Genomic DNA, 21,438 nt, shown 5'->3' with positions numbered 1-21,438 from the left:
AGATTGCCTACACTGAGTGGCTAGCAATTCTTCAATTACTGTTCTGGTCTTCCTACCCTGGTTCCCACTGTCTGCTTTTGAGCCTTTGCTCTGGTTAGCAGCAACTCTCTGTATTCAACTCTCTGTCTCTCCAATCCTGAGGGCAGAGGTTTGCCCTGTTTTCTGTCTTATGAATCCAAGAAGAGTTGGTGATTTTTCAGTCTGTTTGACTTTATATTTTTGAGGAAGGAGTGGTGACTTACTTCCAAGCTCCTTAAAAGCAGAACCAGAAACCAGAAATCCCCTTGCATTTTTAACTCTCAGACTTGTCCACACTGAGCCTCCAGCAATTCAATTACAGTTCTGGCTTTCTTACCCTTGTACTAGGGACCACAGTGGTTTCTGTGCATGGGCTTCTTATGTGGTAAGCTGTGACTCCCTGTATTTGCCTGTCTTGTCTAACCAGTCTTGGGGGCAGCAGTTTGCCCTGTGTCCTCCCCTCTCTGATGGATCCAAGGAGAGCTGAAGATTTTCCAGTCTGTTCAGATTTTACTTGTTATGACTGAGTTGTGACTTCCAAGCTCCTATACGTAGAACCAGAAACTGAAAATCCCTTATTTATTTCTTTACTGAAGGCATAAATGAATACAAATCCATTTTCTGAATGTACCGGAATTCATTCATCATTTCACAATTTGTTTTAGTTCACAACTTGCATATTCTTGCGCAAGTCTTTTTGTGAACATTTGTTTTCATTATTCTTGGGGAAATCCCAAGGAGAAGGATTTTTTTTTTTTAGTTTAGGGTGGGTTTATGTTTAACTTTATAAGAAACTGCCAAATAGTTTTCCAAAGTTGTTGCTCAATTGGTACAATAATGCATGAGATTTCTAAATGAACCACATCTTTGCCAAGTCTTTTTTTAAGCCATTATAATGGGTGTGAAGTTGTATATTATGGCATTTTAATCTGATCTGCAATTTCTTGATGACTGGATAAATTAGAACATCTTTTTATGCTCTCCTTAGTGAGTTGCATATCTTACTTTGTGGTCTTTTCTCAGTTGTTGTTATTTGTTTTCTTTAATTGGGTTGTTTATTTGTTTGTTTTTTAATTTGTGATAATTCTTTATATATACTAGACACAAGCCTTATGTCAAATGGGAATATTTTCCCCTAATCTGGGGTTTGCCATTTCATTTTCTTAAAAAGGATTTTTTAAAGTTCAATTTTTAAAAAAATCTGATGAAGTTCACATTACCATTCTTTTTTATTTTATTAGTATTGTTTCATCCTAAAAAATCTTTGTCTACCCTTGAACACAAAACCGTTTTCCTATGTTTTTTTTTTTTTCCAGGAATGTATTTGTTTTAGTTTTACATTTTCAGTAAGATCAATCTCAAAATATTTGTAATTCATATAAAGTAGGAGTCAGGTGTAATCTTAGTTTTTCCATATATTTATTAAGATGTTCTAGCATTATTTATTGAAAAGATTTTTATTCCCCTTTGAACTGGTTTGACAACTGACCAGTGGCATTAAAGAAGATGGGAGGAATAGGAAGCACCAAGAATTCTTTTTTCTACCTAGACAGTTGCACTGGTAGAATTTGTCTGGTGTAATTATTTTTGGATTCTAGAGTCTATTGTCAAGATTGCAACTTTCAGGAGAAGTTTTGGATGGTAAATCATGGCTAATTTAGGTCAATTTCTGCTCTCAGAACCGTGGCAACTACCCATCCCCCCCGCCAGCCCAGTGACAAACACCTGTGTACCTGTTCCTGGAGAAGCTTACACTTGGCTTATTGGAAACAGGGTAGGCAATGGGGACTCTACTCCAAATATTGGGGATCCAAGTTCTGATCACTGATATTTACTTTTGATTGCAGAGATGTAGAGACAGCAAGCTGCAACCCCCACGGGCTGAAGCAACTTCCAGGGGATTTAAAGAGCAGAGCCTTCCTTTCCCTTCATTTCTCCCTATTTCCTCTTCTGGGAGCCAAACACTTAAAAATTAAGATACTCAAAAGAAACTGTATGTATATATGGGGAAATTTACAAAGTCACAATGCATGCTCAGGGGAAGACATAGGCTCAGGCAAGATTTGAGAAGACCTCAAGTTGACACTCTAGGCCAATCCCTGGCATAGAGATGACCTACAAAAATTAAAGACTAAAAACAAACAAAAGCTGCAAACCCCGGGGAAAGGGAAGAATTTGATTTCCAGAGTGACCACATTGTAAGAGTCAAATGTCCAATTTTCAACAAAATTCACAAGGCATACAAACAGGACAGTATATCCTATTCAAAGGCTAGCATTCTTCTCTTGTGCACATGGTACACTTTCTAGGATATATCATATGTTAGACCACAAATTAAGTCTTAGAGTTTAGAAGGTAGATATCACACAAAGTATCTTCTCTGACCACAACAGGTTGAAGTTAGAAATCACTAACAGAAGGCAAAGTGAAAACTCACAAATTTCTGGAAATTAAGATACTTTTAAGCACCCAATAGGAAAGGGAGAAATCACAAGGGAAAATAGAACATGTCAGAGATGAATGAAAATGAAAGTATAACATATCAAAATGTTGCGATGCAGGGAAAGCAGTGCCAAGAAGGAACCTTTAGCTATAGAAGTTTACATTAAAAAAAAAAGATCTCAAACCAACAACCTAACTTAACCACTTAAGAAAATAGAAAAAGAAAAAAACATACTAAACATAAAGCTAGCAGAAGGAAGGAAATGATAATGATTAGAACTGAGATAATAAAAGAGAGAATAGAAAAGCAATAGAGAAAATCAATGAAATAAATGTGTTCTTTGAAAAGGTTAACAAAATCATAACTGCTTACCTAGATTGGCTAAGATAAAAAGAATATTAAATACTAAAGAAATGACTAAAATCAAAAAAAAAAAAAAGGTGAGGACATTACTACAAACTTGATAGAAATTTTAAAAAATCCAAAGAGAGAATGAAGAATTAACTGGATAGCCTTGATGGAATGGACAAATTCCTGAAGGCACAAAACCTACTCACACTGAACCATGAAGAAATAGAAAATTTGAACAAATATAACACTAGTAAAGAGATTAAATCAGTAATCAAAAATCTTCCAACAAAGAAAAGTCTTGAATCTGCTAATTTCACTAGTCAATTCTTCCAAACATTTAAAGAAGAAATAATACCAATTCTTCTCAAACTCTTAACAAAAAACTAAGAGGAGGGAAAACATCCTAACTTACCCATTGAGGATAATATTACCTTGATACCGAAATCAGAAAAAGACTATAAGAAAAGAAACTATTATGACCCTTATGAACTTTGATGCAAAAATCCTCAACAAAGTACTAGCAAACAGAACTCACCAGCATATTAAAAATATTATGTATCATGACCAAGTGGGATTTATCCCTGGAATACAAAGATGATACAATATATGAGATTCAATATACCATATTAACAGAATGAAGGAAACACACACATAATCTTATCAATTGATGCAGAAAAAAGCATTTGGCAAATTCAACACCCTTTTAATAGTCAAAAATCTTAGAAGAAAACTACCTCAAAATAATAAAGGCCATATATGAAAAACCTACAGGTAAGACTGGACTCAGAGGTGGACTTAAAGCTTTCTCTCTAAGATCAAAAGTAAGGATGCCTACTTTCACCACCTCTATTAAACATAGTAATAGAAGTCTTAGACAGAGAAATTGGGCAAGAAAAAGATATAAAAGATAACCAAATTGGAAGGAAAAATGTAAAATTATCTCTGCTCACAGATGACATGATTTTATATAAAGAAAACCTAAAGATTATACACATACATCACACACACACACACACACAGAGCCATTAGAACTAAAAAAAAAAAAAAAAAAAAAAAAATCAGCAAAGTAGCAAGATACAAAAAGAATACACAAAAATCCGTTGAATAAAGAAAAGAAAATTAAGAAAACAACTCCATTTACAATAGCATATAAATAATAAAAAAAGTCAGATTAACTAACAAGAAGGTGAAAGACATTCACTAAAAACCGCAATACATTACCAAAAGAAATTAAAGACATAAATAAATGAAAAGACATCCTGCATTCATGGATTAGAAGGCTCACTACTGTTGAAATGGCAATATTATCCAAAGCTAGCTACTAATTCATAATGTCATTTTTTATGAAAATAGAAAAATCCATCCTAAAATTTATATGGAATCTCAGGGAGCTCTATGTAGCCAAAACATTCTTGAGAAAGAACAAAGCTGGATGGTACATGCTTCCTGATTTCAACATTTACCACAAAGCTAAGGTAATCAAAACAGTATGGTACTGACATAAAAACAGACAGACTTATAGATAGAGAGCTCAGAAATAAACCCTTAAATACATGGTCAAATGATTTCTGACAAGGGTACCAAGATGAAATGGTGTCAGAAAAACTGGATACCCACCCACAAAAGAATGAAGCTGGACCTAACACCATATGCAAAAATTAATTCAAAATAAATCAATATACATGATGGACATGTAAGAACTGAAACTAGGAACTCTTAGAAGAAAATATAGGGGAAAATCTTCATGACATTGGATCTGGCAATGATTTCTTACATATAACACCAAAAGTACAGTCAACAAAAGAAAAATAAACTGAACTTCATCAAAATTAAAATCTGTGCATCAAAGGAAACAACAGAATAAAAAAGCAGCTCATATGTTGGGAGAAAATTACTTGCAAATCACATATCTGATAAGAGATCAAACAAAAAAACTGCCACAGAATTACCATTTCATCCAGCAATTCCACTTCTGGGAACATACACAAAAGAATGAAAAACAATGACTCATATATCTGTGCTCCCATGTTCATGTTAGGATTATTCCAAAGGGCCAAAAGGTGAAAACAACCCAAATGTACACTGTTGGATGGATGGATGAACAAGGTAAACAAAATATGGTATATACACGGGGATAGAATATTATTCAGTCTTATAAAGGAAGGAAATTCTGATACATCCTACAACATGGCTGAATCTTGAAGAATTATACTAAATGAAATAAACCGGACCCAAAAGGATGAATAGTGTGTGATCCACTCACAAGTCAATTAATAGAGACAAAGTAGAATAGAGGTTATCAAGGGCTGAGGGGAGTATTACTTAATAGGCACAGAGTTTTAGTATGGGATGATGAAAATTCTGGATATGGATAGCAGTGATAGGTTCACAGCAATGTGAATATGATCAATGCCACTGAACAGTACACTTAAATATGGTTAAAATGGTAAATTTTGAGGCGCCTGGGTGGCTCAGTCTGTTAAGCAGCTGCCTTCGGCTCAGGTCATGGTCCTAGGGTCTTGGGATCAAGCCCCGCATCCGGCTCCCTGCCCAGCAGAGAGCTTGCTTCTCCCTCTCCATCTGCCTGCCACTCTGCCTGCTTGTGCTCTCTCTCTCTCTGTCAAATAAATAAATAAAATCTTAAAAAATAAATAAATAAAATGGTAAATTTTATGTTATGTATAGTTTACCACAATAAAAAAAGCCATTGGCCATATGAGTGTGGGTCTGTTTCTGGACTCTATAATGTTCCATTTGATTCACGTGCCTGTACTTGCGACAATATCACATTGTATTCATTTTGGCAACTTACAGTGAGTTCTGAAATTAGGAAGTATAAACACTCCAACTTTGTTCTACTTATTAAAGATTGTTTGGGCTGTACTGAGTCTTTGTATTTCCATGTAAATCCTAGAATCAACTTGCCATGGTCTACAAAAATATTTTGGGGATTTTAATTGATATCGGGTGTTTAGGAAGATGTGAAAACTTAGTATTTAGTTACATTTCTCCATTTACTTGTTTACTTTCATTTCATTTATCACAGTTCTATAGTTTTCAAGGTAAAAACTTTGTACATATTTTGTTAAATTTATTCCTGAGTGTATTATCTCTTCAATGTATTGTGGATTCCATTTTTATTTTGTTTGTTGCAAATTATGGAAATACAATTAACTTTGGACATTGTCCTTATTTCCAGCAACCTAATTTGTATGTTACTCTATTTCTTGTAGATTACTTAGGGGTTTCTATGTACACCAACATGACATCTAAAATAGAGCTGTTTACCTCTTCTTTCCCAACTGTTATGCCATTTATATCCATTTCCTGACTTACTGTACAACCAAAACAATATTGAGTAAAAATGAAGTAAGTGATGATCCTTGACTTGCTTACAGCCTCAGAGAGTATCTTCAATATAAACTATAATGTTAGTGGAAGTGTTCATTAGAGGCTTATTGAATTAAGGGAGGTCCATGCTATCCAGACTTTGCTGAAAGTATTTCTTATAAATGACTGTCAAATTTTGTCAATTGTTTTTTTATATTTGTTGGTTTTATCATAGGATTTTTCTCCTTAATTCTGTCAAGTTCTTCCCAGTGTTCTATTCAAAAGAGAGATTGGGTTTTTGTGTATTAACTATTTTGACTACATAGTTTAAAATCAGTTAACATTATTTCAGTATTGATAGACTGAATTTTACAAATTACAACACTTTACTTACCTAGAATTTGTGTAATATATTCATTACAGAGAGTTATATGTATGAATCATATTGCTTCACTGAAAAGAGAGAGAGAGAGGAGAGAAGGAGGAGAAGGAGGAAGAGGGAAGGAAGAAAAGAAAGAGTAAAAGGAAGAAAGAAGGATGAAGAAAGAAGAAAGAGAAAGAAAGAAAGAAAGGGAGAAAGAAAGAAAGAAAGAAAGAAAGAAAGAAAGGAAGGAAGGAAGGAAGGAAGGAAGGAAGGAAGGAAGGAAGGAAGGAAGGAAGGAAGGAAGGAAGGAAGAAGGAAGGAAGGAAAAAAGGGAGAGAAAGTGACCATTGTCTGCTATTCTTTTATTAACTAAAAGGAAGAATGGGCACTCCATAAGAACAATTTAATCAGCTTTGACAGCCAGACCCATGATTCAGGGTGATTTAAATGGTCTGTGACAAAAGAATAGTTAACAGTCTGCAAAATGTCCATTATCTTTAGTTAGCAAGGGCCTATGGATTTAGGACCTGGTGTGACTCCCATAGGATGTTGGTGAAAAGTGAGGTGGAAACTCCAGCTCAGCATTATTCACCACCAACAAAATACTCCAAGGTAAATCTGTGAATAAGCTACAAATTAAATCTTTGTGCTAAATAGCTATAGATGTCTGGGAATCCAGGAAGAGTACTGTTTGTTATTTGCTGTAATTTGCTTCTGAGATCACATTTGGTAACACTGTTAAAATAATGTCTTTAATGTTATTACATAATAAATGATAAATTCTAAAAGTTGTCCTCTTTAATGTTAAAATTGTCTTATCGAATATAATCTAATTTCACCTAAAGATGTCTTCCACAGCTGTACTTCAGTGCTTATAAGCAGACCAATGAGTTTTGAGCGATAATTTATGGCTCTTTCTGAGGCTGGATTAGCAGCAGGGTAACATGCCAAACAGTTAGAGCGTTAGACAGAACTTGCTATGATGCTTGGGCATAATTCTATCAAGGAGGTCCATGGAATCATTCATGCACAATCCCCTGGAGAAAAGCATTGCCATTGAGTCCAGTGACTGCCACCTAAAGCCTCATGCTTCTCAAATGCAAAGCATCGGGCTCCACCTTTGTACCACCTCCAAAAGTCCAGTGCATTGCAAGATAAGACTGGGGCAGGAAAAACTGCCCTGCACTGTTCTCAGATAGTCCCTCTGTATGAAAAGGTAGAATGCACTTTCTCAAGATCAGATAATACAAGTGTCACTGCAGCCACTTAATAACTGGAAGTCAAAGAGATGCCCTAATGTGTGGGGATGGGCCATAATGGTTGGCTGTGGACTTAGGTTTGGTACTTATACAAGGACACTGCTTACTTAATAATGTCAACAAAAATTACATGCAGGAGGATTGACTATGCTCTGTACGTAAAAGGAAAATATATTAAGAATTTTCTGTGAATAAACATTTTTATTAACAAAAAAATTGAAAACAAAACAAAACAAAACAAAAAAACAAAAAACTTCAACAGAAGGAAAGCTACTTACACCAGAATAGAAAGGCTCACCAGACACACATATCACATCCTGTTCCTGGATCATCAAAATATCTTTGGCTAGGTGCAGCCGGACTTTGAAAGGCTCCTGATTACCATCCTGCAGCAAACAAATCCCTGTCTTTGTCTTCAGGCAAGAAAAGAACAAAACAGAGAAAAAAAAATTATACTTAGTTTATAGAATATAATTTCATGGCCTATTCACAGCAAAACATGATGAATAGCATTTGAGAGCTAAGGAAAATGCACTCTGATGAATCTGGAGCATAATACTTAATATAGGTGCAGAGACAAGGTTAACAATTTCATGTGAAGTAGACCTCAGGTAATGGAGATTTGTCAGAAAATCCACATAAGATTAGGAGAGTAAAGAGTATAGTTTATACACTATATTTGAAAAATAATGGAAGTTTTGTTTAATACTTACAATCTAAATATAAAATTTTTGGTAACAGATTTATTGAGATACAATTTACATTCTATACAATTCAACCCTTTAAGATGTGTAAGACAGTGCTTTTTATTACAAAGTTGTGTAGGCATAATTATAATCAACTTTAGAGCATTTTCATCACTCCAAAAGGAAAACTATTACGTGCATCATCCCACTCCCCTCCCCAGCCCTAGGCAACCACCAATCTACATTCTGTCTCTATCATAGAATTTTGAATCTGAAACCATACCCACTTAACATCTTTTCTATCCTCCAAGATTTCATCATTCCTAGTCGCCACACACACACACACACACACACACACACACACACAGGCTGTACAGATGAGAAAATGAGGATAAAGGGGGAAGTGAACTGCTTAAATTAATACAGTTAATTAAAAACAGAGCCTGGCTTAGGACCCACGATTTGTGATTTCCAATCCATTGTTTTTGCCTCACATATTTTTGGGAATTGTAAAAACAGCCTGTGAAGACTCCTGAACTTGTACTACATAGCTTTACACCAGTATCTCAGTAATCACTGAAGAAGCCCATGAAGCCCATCACTCCTGAAGCATGTCGGTGTACAATGTTCACCCAGATAAATAGAAATATGCTCCTTAGCAAATGCACTTAAGGTTCCCATTTGTCAGAAATACAAAAGGAAATTTTTTTGAAACAGAAAATAATCACTGGCTGTCATTCTGCACCAAAAAGTCAACAGGAACAATGACCACTTTGGCAATTACATTTTCATTTAATAATTATTAAACCATTCTTAATTTGGATAAAAAAAGGATAAGTATATAGAAATGTGTATTTATCCTTAGTATTTAATGAGCACAAAACTCCAGGCACTGATACCAGGCTTTCTCTTGGAATATAAATTTACATATGGATTGCTAGGAGTTTATTTCTTTAAAAGAATGTTTCATAATGTAAATGGGAACAGACTTACTGATGCCTCTAAAGATAATCCTTTCTGTAAATGCTTCATCCCCTGTGCTAATACATACCATTGTACTCTCTATCACTGTGGTCTTATATTAGTCTGTAATTATATTGTAAGGGTTATGATATCTTTTAAGGAAAAACAAGTTTTTTCCAGGTGCAAGGATGCTGTTCTTTCCTCCTTTATATGAGACAGGCGCACAGCATGCACTCACTAAATTGTGTCGATTAATCTATTCTAGAGCATAACTCAAGTGGATATGTCTAGAGGACAAAAATATTTCAGCAAAGGCAAATGATATTTTCCTTAATATAGAACATAATTTTCTACATTTTTCACAGAGAAAAGTCTTTCATGCTTACAATGTGATCTTGGCTGGGAGCCAACATCAGGACTCTCTGAGGTGGCATGGCAAAGAGGAGGGTATAAAATAATATCAAACCCAAGTGAACATAATTGAGCACATTTGCTGATTTTTTAATGTACAGTACATTCGGGCCAATTTTCTTCCAGAAGTATAATGGAATAGAGCTGGCAATCACAAATAATGCTCTATCTCAACATGAGGATGAAAGAGGGGCTTTCCCTGAGAGCCCATAAATACATTATTGTTACACATCAAAGAGCTATCAAAGATCATCCAGGGAAAGTTTGAGGGACAAAAACACAGCTATGAGACTTCTCTCATCACATCCAATGTGGTCAAAGTGCCATTCACTCAAATAATGTATAAAATGTCCCCTAGTTATTAGAAAGTTGTCTGCAAAACAGAATACAGACTTTGAGCTCACATTTGGGTCCTGAAAATACAGAATTAAAACAAAGAATGAAGTAGCTTTTGTTAAAATGAATACACACACACACACACAAACATAAATAGCTATTTGAAGAAAACAGAAAATAGTACTAATGAAGCTTATCAACAAATTCAACTTAAATTCATTCTTTAGGGGTTATAGATGTCACATAATATCTTATTATAAAAATTCAGCTGTGTACATGAAAATACATTTAAAATCCCATAATATATCAGTTTTTCAAATAATTTGTAAATAATTGAGATGTGAATCAGACAATAGTCTCTGACCTCAGAGGAGTATTCTTACTTACAAAAATATGCATATATACATAAGATGCCATGTGATATCTGATGTGGGAGCAACATGGAGAGAAGAGTTAAATATTCTTGGGGGAGGGAGGTGTTAAAGAAAGTTTTATAGATAAAAAAAATGTATGGCTTGTCTTAAAAAATAAATTGAGGAAATAATTAGAGAAGACAAAAGTTATTTTATTCAAGACGGAGAAAGGAGTAAAATATGAAAGCATAAGAATGGATAGCTGACATGATTCAAGAAGAGAGAAGCATGAGAATGCATCAATCCTAAATCTGCATGATCCAGCAAAGTCCAAGGGAGGAGAGGTGCCAGGTGAAGAGGAGGAAGGTCAGGGCCCTTATGTGATGTTCTAGGAGTTTAAAGGTATTGGGGATGTCCTAGAAAAATCTGAACAGTGATTTATGTTTTATAAATACATTTCTTAGAGCAGGAGATGGATAGGAATTGGGAAAGTTACAACATAATTTTTGTTAACAGAAATATAAACCTTGAGCAGAAGATGTTGAGGGCTGGTAAACAACTGCATTAGAATCAGAGCTGGTACAGTAGATTAAAAGAATGGGTAAAATCCGTTTCAGGGCACTCTTCTGATTCAGAGCAGCACTGCTGGACTGGTATCACCACTAGTGAAATGGAGCCCTATATTCATTTGTTGTTTAATAACCACTTGCACAAAGTTTACTGTGTTTCCAGAAATATTATTTCTTTTGATCCTCCTAGCAACCCAGTGCAACTGTTTTCATAAGTAGGAATAGAGCAGAGGAGCAGAAATGAATGGAACTCAGGATCTGAACCCAGGCTGCTGGGCTCCAGAGTCTGTGCTCCAAACCACTTGCTCTGATTTCCCTCATGCACAGATCATTTGAAGGCTGCCTCACCCAATCCTCCTAGAAACAGTGACATGGCCATCAGTGTCTCTCACCAGGAGGTAACACTTCGGTCACCAAGAATCTCCTACGGGAGTGCAAAGAGTTGTGAGAAGGCCATCATCACGAACCCACTGTTCTTCCTTTATCAAAAGCAATAACCAATGGTGGGGGGGGTAAAGTGAGTGAGACCGCTCTGATCTGATGATTTTCCCATCAAAGACAAACTACTGAGGATGCATAGGACACTGTCTGATATGGGGAGAGGCTTAATCTGCACAGCCTCATCCCCCATAGATTGCTTCAGGGTTAAGAATGGGAACCAGGACTGTGAGTGACCACGAGCACAGCACAACTGCTGAAAAATAAAAAAACAAAAAAAAATCTCCTAAATAAGTATTGGCTGCACATTTAGTATAAACTTAAGTCCTGCACCTATCTGTTTCTTTTTTAACATGACAATCATCTGTCTTCAAACTTTGTGGACTGTGTACTCATTGCACATAAGTAAAGAGATGTATGTGCTCTATGTAAATTATAAAACGTACATACAACTTGAAATTTTAAAGGGATGACTCATAAAAAATAATATAGATTCAAATGTTGTTTTCCTGTGCCTGATGGATGATACTCTATTGCAGGGGGATTTTACAAAATCCACATTGTTTGTTTAGAGGAATATTAAAAGGCCATGCCTCTTGATTATTTAACAGGCAATACTTTTTAAAATCTAGTCATTGACTTGTTTCTGTAAATCAATGAAGTGTGTCTATGGATTTACATGGATTTACTCTGTTTTAAACAAACAGACCTCACATTTAAACTTAACAAGAATTTATGCTTAGCTTAAACCTATTACCTTGGAACTTTAAAAAATCGGCTATGATTCCTTTATACTTAAAAGTTAAGGCCTCTTTGGGCATCTGGGTGGCTCAGTCAGTTAAGCATCTACCTTCGGCTCAGGTCATGATCCCGGGGTCCTGGGATTGAGTCCTGCCTTGGTCTCTGTGCTCCACAAGGAGTCTGCTTCTCTGTCTGCCCCTCTTCCCACTTGTTCTCTCAATCTCTCTCTCTCAAATAAATAAATCTTAAAAAGTTAAAGCATCTTTAATTTAGGTTTTAGACTTTGAAAGAACATGTGCTTTCACGAAAAAAATTTTTAAAGATTTTATTTATTTATTTATTTATTTATTTATTTATTTAGAGCAAGTGTGTGAGCAGGGAGAGAGAGAGAGAGAATCTCAAGCAGACTCTGCACTGAGCGCAGAACCTGACATCATGACCTGAGCCAAAATCGAGTCAGATGCTCAACCAACTGAGCCACCCAGGTGCCCCTGCTTTCATGAAGCTTTTAAACTCTATGCTCCTTTATTCTTGAAATCAGACATAAAAAACTACAAACTACAAGGAACTGGGCAGAGACCATGACATGTCCTGTACATAGTTTTTCAGGTATCCTTGATATTTCCATATTTTGATTGCCAGATATAACTTAATTTGTTCTGTAAACGTACAGTTTTAAATGACATGTAATTTCTTATACCCTACCATATTATAGCAATATTGCCCTAAATGCCGTTTGATGCAGTATGCCTCCAATTGCATTTTGTCTTCCCTTGTCATGGCCTTTTCCTTGGCTAAATTCTAGCCATTTGTCGAGTACTAGTACATGACTCACTTCGCCTTGAGGTTTACCAAGACCACTCCATCCAAGACAAGTGCTTCCTTTTCTGAACTCAGGGTTTTCATTGAATAAATATATTCACCTAACAATTAACCAGAACTGTATTTAGGCATCACATGTAGTGACTTCAATAATATCACAATATTTAACCTCATCACATACATTGTTATCACAAGAAGATCTTAATAATAAGTTAACACCGTTTTTATCATTAAAGACTATTCATATATAGGACCTAGTACAGTGTTTAATTGATAGTAGGATTTCTTTCAATATGTGTTGATTGAATCATAATCACAAATTCTTATTATATGAAGGACTAAATTAAATTATATATGTAAATGAATTTTAAATTATTAAATATATGCTATAGAAAAATATGTATTTTCATGGTCAACACAAAGATGTGGATCATATTTTAAGGAAGACAGATGTGAAAATGAAATTTGAGGAATACCTACACTAAAGATAGCATAGTGGTTTCTTGAACACATTGTAATTTTATTTTTTTTAAAGATTTTATTTATTTATTTGAGAGAGAGAGAGCACGAGCAGGAGGAGGAGAAAAAGGGGCAGAGGGAGAAGGAGAAGCAGACTCCCTGATGAGCAGGGAGCCTGACGTAGGGCTCAAGCCCAGGACCCTGGGGTCATGACATGAGCCGAAGGCAGACACTTAACCGATGAGCCACCCAAGTGCCCCTGACACATTATTATTTTGATGACACTTTTAAAAGCAGAAAATCAGTAATTATACCTACCCATAACATGCACTTTTTCTTCTAAATTGTGGATTTTGTGTTGTCCCAACTGTATTCTCTACCTTCACTTTTGCATTTTATCAGACTTCTAAATCCAAGCTCCTTAAAAGTATTGCAACATTTTTTTAAGAGGAGAAACTTCTTAATTAATAAACTTTTCTTTTACAAAGGATCTGTATTAGAAAATTAAGATATTTTACATGGAACTAGACATATTTCCATTTCTTCTCAAAGAAGAGACTTCCCGGTATGTGCATGGTTATAATTTAGCTAGATCTGTCCAATGGATATGGATATCAGATTTGCATTTTAACAGCTTATTAGAAGTCAAAAGAAATCAAGTTTTATTCAACATATCTTTGACTATGTTATAATTTAGAAAGATGCTCAAACTTAGACTCAGGAGTTCTAAGCTACACATTATGGTTTTGCTTTTAACTAATTAATTAAATAGCACTTAGCATTTCATAAAACCTCTCAATTTCCTCACCTGCAAAGTGAGAGAATTAAGCTGAATTTTCTTTATGGTTTCTGTCCATTTACATGTTCTAAGACTGTAAATTTCAGACAAACTCATTGACTTTGATCCATTTATGGGGGGATTTGATCATCTTCAGAGTATCTCATAGTTCTGTACTCCTGCCAACCCAGCCAGCATGTGGAAGACACATGGCTGCTGAGCAGTTCTGAGACCGCTTTACTCTTCCCTGGGGACAGTCTAAAATGGTAGAAATTATCAAAGGGCTCATTGCAAAAGAACAAGAACCTTTGTCTATAGAAGCAAGGGTAAGATGATCACAATGGTATTATCGTTGTAAAATAAATCTCTGAACCTTAAATAATACTTGATATATATTCCAAATCAATGAATCAAACAATTTTGTTTAAAAAAAAGGTCTGAAAAATAAATCTTAGGTCAACCTCTGAAGTCCAAGGTAAGCCATGTGTTAAAACAGTATTTGGCCACTACTCTGTCTTTAAGGATCTCATGAATCTCCTGTTTTTCATTTGTATCTCATTCATGCAAATATCCATTCAATGAGTGCTTTACTACCCAAAACATAAGATAACAAGCACCGAGATAGAAACAGACTTACCACATCCAAAATTAAGAGTATGATACTACGTATTTAGCACTAGAAATGTCACAGAATTAAAATTTATGTTTCTAAATTTAAGTTTCTAAAGCATTAAATCATTTTTAAAAAGTATGAACTGATAGATACTGAGTTAAAAGGATGAATAAATTATACACTGACATTATAGTATTTAGTGCAGCACGTAAGAGAGGTTGTAAATAAATAACTATAATGTAATTTGAAGAGTGTTAGTGTAGAGAAAATCCTTTAGAAAATAAAAAGTTTAGCTTAAGTATTAAAATATAAAAGTGGGGCGCCTGGGTGGCTCAGTCAGTGAAAGCAAATGACTCTTGGTTTCGGCTCAGGTCTTGATCTCATGGGTGGTGAGATCAGCCCCACATCAGGCTTCAAGCTCAGCCAGGAGTTGGCTTGAGATTTTCTCCCTCTGCCCCTCCCCTCCACTGTCAGGTTCATGTGCATGCATGTGAGTGCTCTCTCTCTCTCTCAAATGAATAAATCTTTAAAAATATATATAAGCAACTTATTAATTTTCTGAAAGATCTTGCTTATGTTCTAAACTTTGAAACAACTATGACAAATGTTTTTTTAAAAGTAGATATTTTTGCTGGGTGCCTGGATGGCTCAGTTGGTTAAGCAACTGCCTTCGGTTCAGGTCATGATCCTGGAGTCCCAGGATCAAGTCCCACATCAGGCTCCCTGCTCAGCAGGGAGTCTGCTTCTCCCTCTGACCCTCCTCCCTCTCATGCTGTCTATCATCCTCTCTCTCTCAAATAAATAAAAAAAAAATCTTTAAAAGAATAAAAATAAAAAAATAAAAGTAGATATTTTTGCAAGAAACTTAACACTTGACATCTCATTAAAAGAACAATCTTCACAAATGTTAATAACAAGTTTTTTGTTGGTTTGTTTTTAACTGTATCATAGATAATCTAATTATGGTTGTTTTTCTTGGGGTATCTATATACAATAAAAATATTTTAAACCTTTTAAACAAATATGGAATATTTTAACCTATGAGTGTTTGCATTTTGCCTGAAGAATGAAAGAATGCTTTGAATGTTTAGTAAAATAGTGTTTTTTCCTAAAATAGAATGGTTATATCCCCGGGTGCCTAACTCCATGCACTACTGAGTACACACTTGAATGGCCTTTAATATCCTTAAAAGAGCAATGTATCACTTTAATTCACACCAAAGTGTGAAGACAGCTCTACAGAGAATCTGAATTGATATACTTAAATAATATTGAAATACTTAAATAATATTGGAATCATAAAATCATAGGATTTTAGTGCTGAAAGGGACTTCAGATGTCTTCTAATTTATAACCATTTATGTGAAAAGAATTACTTCCAACATACTACCTGAAATCATGCAGTGAGTGCAGAGTTTATGGAGAAGGGCAATGTAATCAAATCAAATATGCTCCAGTCTTCTTAAGGAAGAGTGAAAATCCGAGGCTTTCCCAGGCACTCTTTGGCTTTTTAGTCTTGCAGAAACAGATCATACCCTGGAAATGAAATGGACCTGTCACCCATCCCTCTGCCAAAAGCAGTGTTCAACTTACATAAAGGAGGACAAGTATGTCCAGTTTATAACCTGTTTTCCTTATTCAAAAAGCAGAAAGCCATGTAACATACCTCTTCACAGGCAGTCCTGAAATCCATGTGCTACGGCACCGTGAAGGATGTCGTCTGAAAAGACAGAGAAATGGTAAGCCATCAAGCACAGCATCGAGTGTAAGAGTGGAGAACGCCAATAAAGCAAAGCATAAGCAATTATGAAGCAGATCCTGTGGGCAAACTGTTTAAGGCCACCTGTAAGGAACAAGAATTCCCGGGGTACAATGAAAAGAGCAGAAGGAAGAGAAAAAAGTCTCAACCTCCGCCCTTGTGCATCCTAAACGTATTGCCATGGTTCAGTGTGACCAAGAGGGTGCATTTCCCTGCACCTCTCCACTCCACTGAGCATTCAGACACGATCTAGGATAGGAGGGACCTCTTCTCTCAAGTGTTGGCTCATTCCCAGCGTTCGTTTTGAAACCTGAGGTTGCAACTGGGAAAGAAACTTCAAAGGAGTAATTAAAAGTTGCCTTTCTTGTGGTTATCTCTTGAAAAAAGATTGACTAATCTTTCTCTTTTTAATTAAAAAGCTACATGCATGAATAATTCTCTCTGGAACTTAAAATTTTATTCACAAACACTATGATGTAAGGAAACAAGCTATTTACCAGAGTGAATAATATTAAGATAAATCGATGTATGAAATATCTGATACAGATTCATTTTGTGCTCATTATAATAACTAAATGGTAAACATAGATTTTAATACATATAAAATGCATATGTGTTTTTTTAATACTTTTAGAGAATTTTATTTTAGTTATATGAGAAACTTAATATAACTAAGAATGGTCATAGAAAATCGACACCCTGACACTATGGAAAAAATGCAGAGCCAAAATATGATATAATTTAGGTAAATGAGACTTCAAAGTAAAATGTATGGTGAATTCCACAGTAAAAGACTGGACTTCTCAAAATTAATCCTCCTTTCAGTCTTAGGAACAGGAAATTATTTTGTCCTTCTTTGTCATTTTCTGTTATATTAGGTTGATAAACACTTTGTCAAGTGTTTATCAAGTAAGTGTGGGTGCAATAGAGCAGGAAATTCACTTAAGCTGTCACTGGATTATTACTATTGCCCCTGAAAGAAAAGAGATTGACTGTTTTCAACAGTTAACTGAACATGCTGCATAATATATTTTCCCTAAATAAGTTTTGTGGGTTGTGGACCTGGTTTTACTTAATTGGAATGCATAAGCAGCTTGATTATAGTAAAGCTAGGTTGCAACAAATCATTTATAAATAAAAGGTAATTTGATGATAAAAATTGTAATTTGATGATATAAATTAATCTTTTTTCTTTCTTTTTAAATTATTTTTTGATGGCAATCTTTTTTTTTCAAATTTTTATTTAAATTCTATTTAGTTAACATATAGTGTAATATTGATTTCAGGAGTAGAATTGAGTGATTCATCACTTACATACAATGTCTGGTGCTCCTCACAAGTGCCCTCCTTAATCCCCATCACCCATTCAGCCCATCCCCCACCCGCTTCCCTCCATCAACCCTCAATTTGTTCTCTATCTTAAAGAGTCTCTTATGGTTTGTCTCCCTCTCTATTTAAATTACTTAATTTTTTGATATCCATGAGAAATTGGTTTTGTTTTATCAATTATTTTTCAAAATTGCTTTTAAAGACTGTGTTGGGAAAAACTATAATATCTGTTTATTTCCAACTTTGACATAAAGTTATTCCTTTACTATAAAAGTAGAATTTCAATATTTATTGATTATATAAAAACATGATATCTCTAAGATCAATTTCCTGCTACTAAAAAGCAACTAGAGAAATAGACATGAGGGTATTTAGCCATCTGTCTAAACATAAGCTCATGTTCAGTTTCAAATGCTGAATACATTTTAAGACATCATTAATAATATGATGCATTATGCCTGCATCTCTACCATTTTTAACATTTTCATTATTTTCCCTGAATCTTCCATTATTTTCATCAAAATATTAGGTAGTAATATCAATATTTATTCAGAAAAAAATCTTGAATAACTGGTACCCAGTTATGCAATCAAACACTAACATCAGAGTTGCTGTGGGGGTATTTTGTAGATATGGCTAATATCTACAATCAGTCGACTTTAAGTAAATGAGATTATTCTAGATAATGTGGGCGAGACTCATGCAAACAATTGAAAGGCCTTGAAGGCAAACTCAGACATTTCTCTGGTAAAGAACACCTGCTTCAAGACTGCAGGACCAATTCCTACATCATTTCCAGGCTTCTAGCCTCTCTTTTAGATTTCAGACTTGCCAGCTCCAACAGTAGTGTGAGCCAATTCCTTGAAATTAATCTCAGCGTATGTATCCAGATGTATAGGTGTCAAACTGGTTCTGTTGTCTGGAGGATCTTGACTGATAAAATAGTGAGTGCCAGTGAGATTTATGATTTTACTATTCAGAATTATTGTGACAATAACTGACTAAAAGAGCATGTCTCAAAGTATTTCTGAAAGTCCATTAAGCACAACTAATAAGTAAAGCAATTTCAATATCATGAGTTTCAAAATATATTGTATACCAGATATTTCTAAGTTATACTACAAAAAAAAAAAAAAAAAAACGAGAAAAGCATTTCATTTTGCAGTGGTCCATTAACAAAATAACAATATATTAATTGAAAATTTCAAACTTAATCTTTTCTCAGAAAACAAAAATGCCATTTTTCCCCTAGAGACACACTCATCATCTCCATACTATTTTTTCCTATTCACATATGAAATTTTTAGGGCTTTCTTTGTATAATTGTTTTAAATAAGTTGATTTGTATTAAGATATAATGCAATTTCCAAATGCTCTTATCTCCATATCCAGGGATAAGGAAAAAAATAGTTTATTGATTTATTAGTGTCTAGTATAGTTGCACTAGGAAAAAACAAAGCCTTTATGAAAATTAGTTTCTTAAAATATGATTAGTAGAAAATCTCATCACTTAAAAATATGATGAGAATAGCAATGCATAAATAGCTTGGATGAATAATAATAAGATTAATAATGATAAAACTACAGAATCACAATATTTAAATGTGACCTACCTTATTCATGATCCATTTAGAATCCCCATGACCAGCTCAGTGATAAGCCACACTGCGTGGAAAAGTCCTAGCCTAAGGAAACCAGTTTCTACTAGTATTATGTAAGTGCCCCAACAACAAGTGAAGAAGGCATGGTCCCTGCCCAAGAAAAGAGAAGGTGGTGATGAATATTTCTTGAGCACTTTACATTAATGTGTAATGTATAAGTGTATGGCATACACTTAAATGGTATGGTTCAACAGACTTGGCTTCTGTCCACAGGTCTTGCCTCTCACGGTTCTAGTACCCAGAAATTAACACCAATTATTGTCTTCAACTATGTTGAGAATAGCACCAATTCCTGTTGACTTAAACTCATCTTTGTAACCAAAACAAGGAAATCAAAATTAGACAAATACAGCCAAATTCATGCATGCTGCATATAAAATTTCAAAATGCTTCATCTGGCATGAGGCCGATAAAATAAAAAGAATGTACCTCTACAAAAACACACACCCAGAAAAATGTTGAAATGGAGAACTGAGTTGGTAGTTACATACGATAGAATAGAAAGCATTGGTACAAAAATATTTTGGACTTAAATTACTTAGATAATTTTCAGAATGCTTTAGTGAGTATAAAAAAAAAGTCTTCATAATACTCTGCTTACTATGACAGTTCAGTTTACTGAAGGGAAAAATGTTATCTATTTATAGAATTTGCCCTAGGCAAAATTATGATATATACAAAATTTATCTTCCATCTTTTTTTGTATCCCAAACTCAAACCCAGTATATACCCTCTCCAGATGCTTCCACAACTTCAGCTGGTGCCTGACTGTTTACAAATTGATTAATTGGTCCCCCTCAAAATTGGTTAAAACAATAGGATTGAAAATGACAGTTGCAGTCAGTCTCTCAGGTTTCCTTTTTAGTGAACGTTTAGTTCATTTAGGATCGTGTGCCTTGAGGCAACTATTTATGTATCCTTCATCTTTTTTTTAGTTGAAGTATAATTTACATAAAATATCCTATTATTTTCAGGTATACATCACAGTGATTGGATATTTTTATACATATGAAATGATCCTCAAAATAAGTCTAGTTACCATCCGTCACCCTACAAAGTTATTACAGTAATATTGACTCTTTACTATGTTGTACATTATTTAATAGTTGAAAGTTTGTACCTTTTAATCCCCTTCACCTATTTTGCACACCAACCCTACCTCCTATGGTATCCAACAGTTTCCTGTATTTATGAGTCTGTTTCTGTTTTGTTTTTTCTTTTAGACGCCACATATAAGTGAAATCATATATTTGTCTTTCTGTCTGATTTATTTCACTTAGCGTAATATGCTGTAGATGTATCTATGTTGTTGTAAATGGCAAGACTTCATTCTTTTATTATGGCTGAGTAGTATTCTACTACATACATATAGACATGCATAACATACATATACATGTGTACCACATATATATGTATATCACATGTATATATCACATCTTTTTTATCTGTTTTCTATCAATGTACACTTAAGTGGCTTGCTTCCATATCTTAGCTATTATAAGTAATGCTGCAACGGACATAGGGGTGCATATATCTTTTTGGATTGGTGCTTTTGATTTCTTTGGATAAATACCCAGAAGTGGAATTTATTGTAGATTTGTGTGGTAGTTCTATTTTTAATTTTTGGAGTAATCTGTATACTGTTTTCCATAGTGGCTGCACTAATATACATTCCCACCAACAAAGTGGGAGGGTCCCTTTTCTCCACATCCTTGACCACACTTATTTTTTTTATCTTTTTGATAATAGTCAATC

At 34.6% G+C, this 21,438-nt stretch overlaps 1 protein-coding gene across 1 annotated transcript in view; it reads right to left on the bottom strand.

Moving 5' to 3' along the window:
- SNTG1 (syntrophin gamma 1) overlaps nucleotides 1-21,438 on the bottom strand; it is a 956,725-nt gene that overhangs the window by 335,126 nt on the left and 600,161 nt on the right. Inside the window, exons 3-4 of the mRNA XM_035011136.1 lie at nucleotides 16,601-16,654; nucleotides 8,044-8,178 (exon numbers count right to left, since the gene is read on the bottom strand). Coding sequence (XP_034867027.1) covers nucleotides 8,044-8,178; nucleotides 16,601-16,627 — 162 coding nt within the window. The 5' untranslated portion in view covers nucleotides 16,628-16,654. The remainder of the gene's footprint in view (nucleotides 1-8,043; nucleotides 8,179-16,600; nucleotides 16,655-21,438) is intronic.

The sequence above is a fragment of the Mirounga leonina genome, unplaced genomic scaffold (genome assembly GCF_011800145.1).
Source record: "Mirounga leonina isolate KUSES-001 unplaced genomic scaffold, KU_Mleo_1.0 Mir_165, whole genome shotgun sequence".
NCBI classification, from domain to species: domain Eukaryota; kingdom Metazoa; phylum Chordata; class Mammalia; order Carnivora; family Phocidae; genus Mirounga; species Mirounga leonina.
This window is presented reverse-complemented; position numbering and strand designations above follow the sequence as displayed.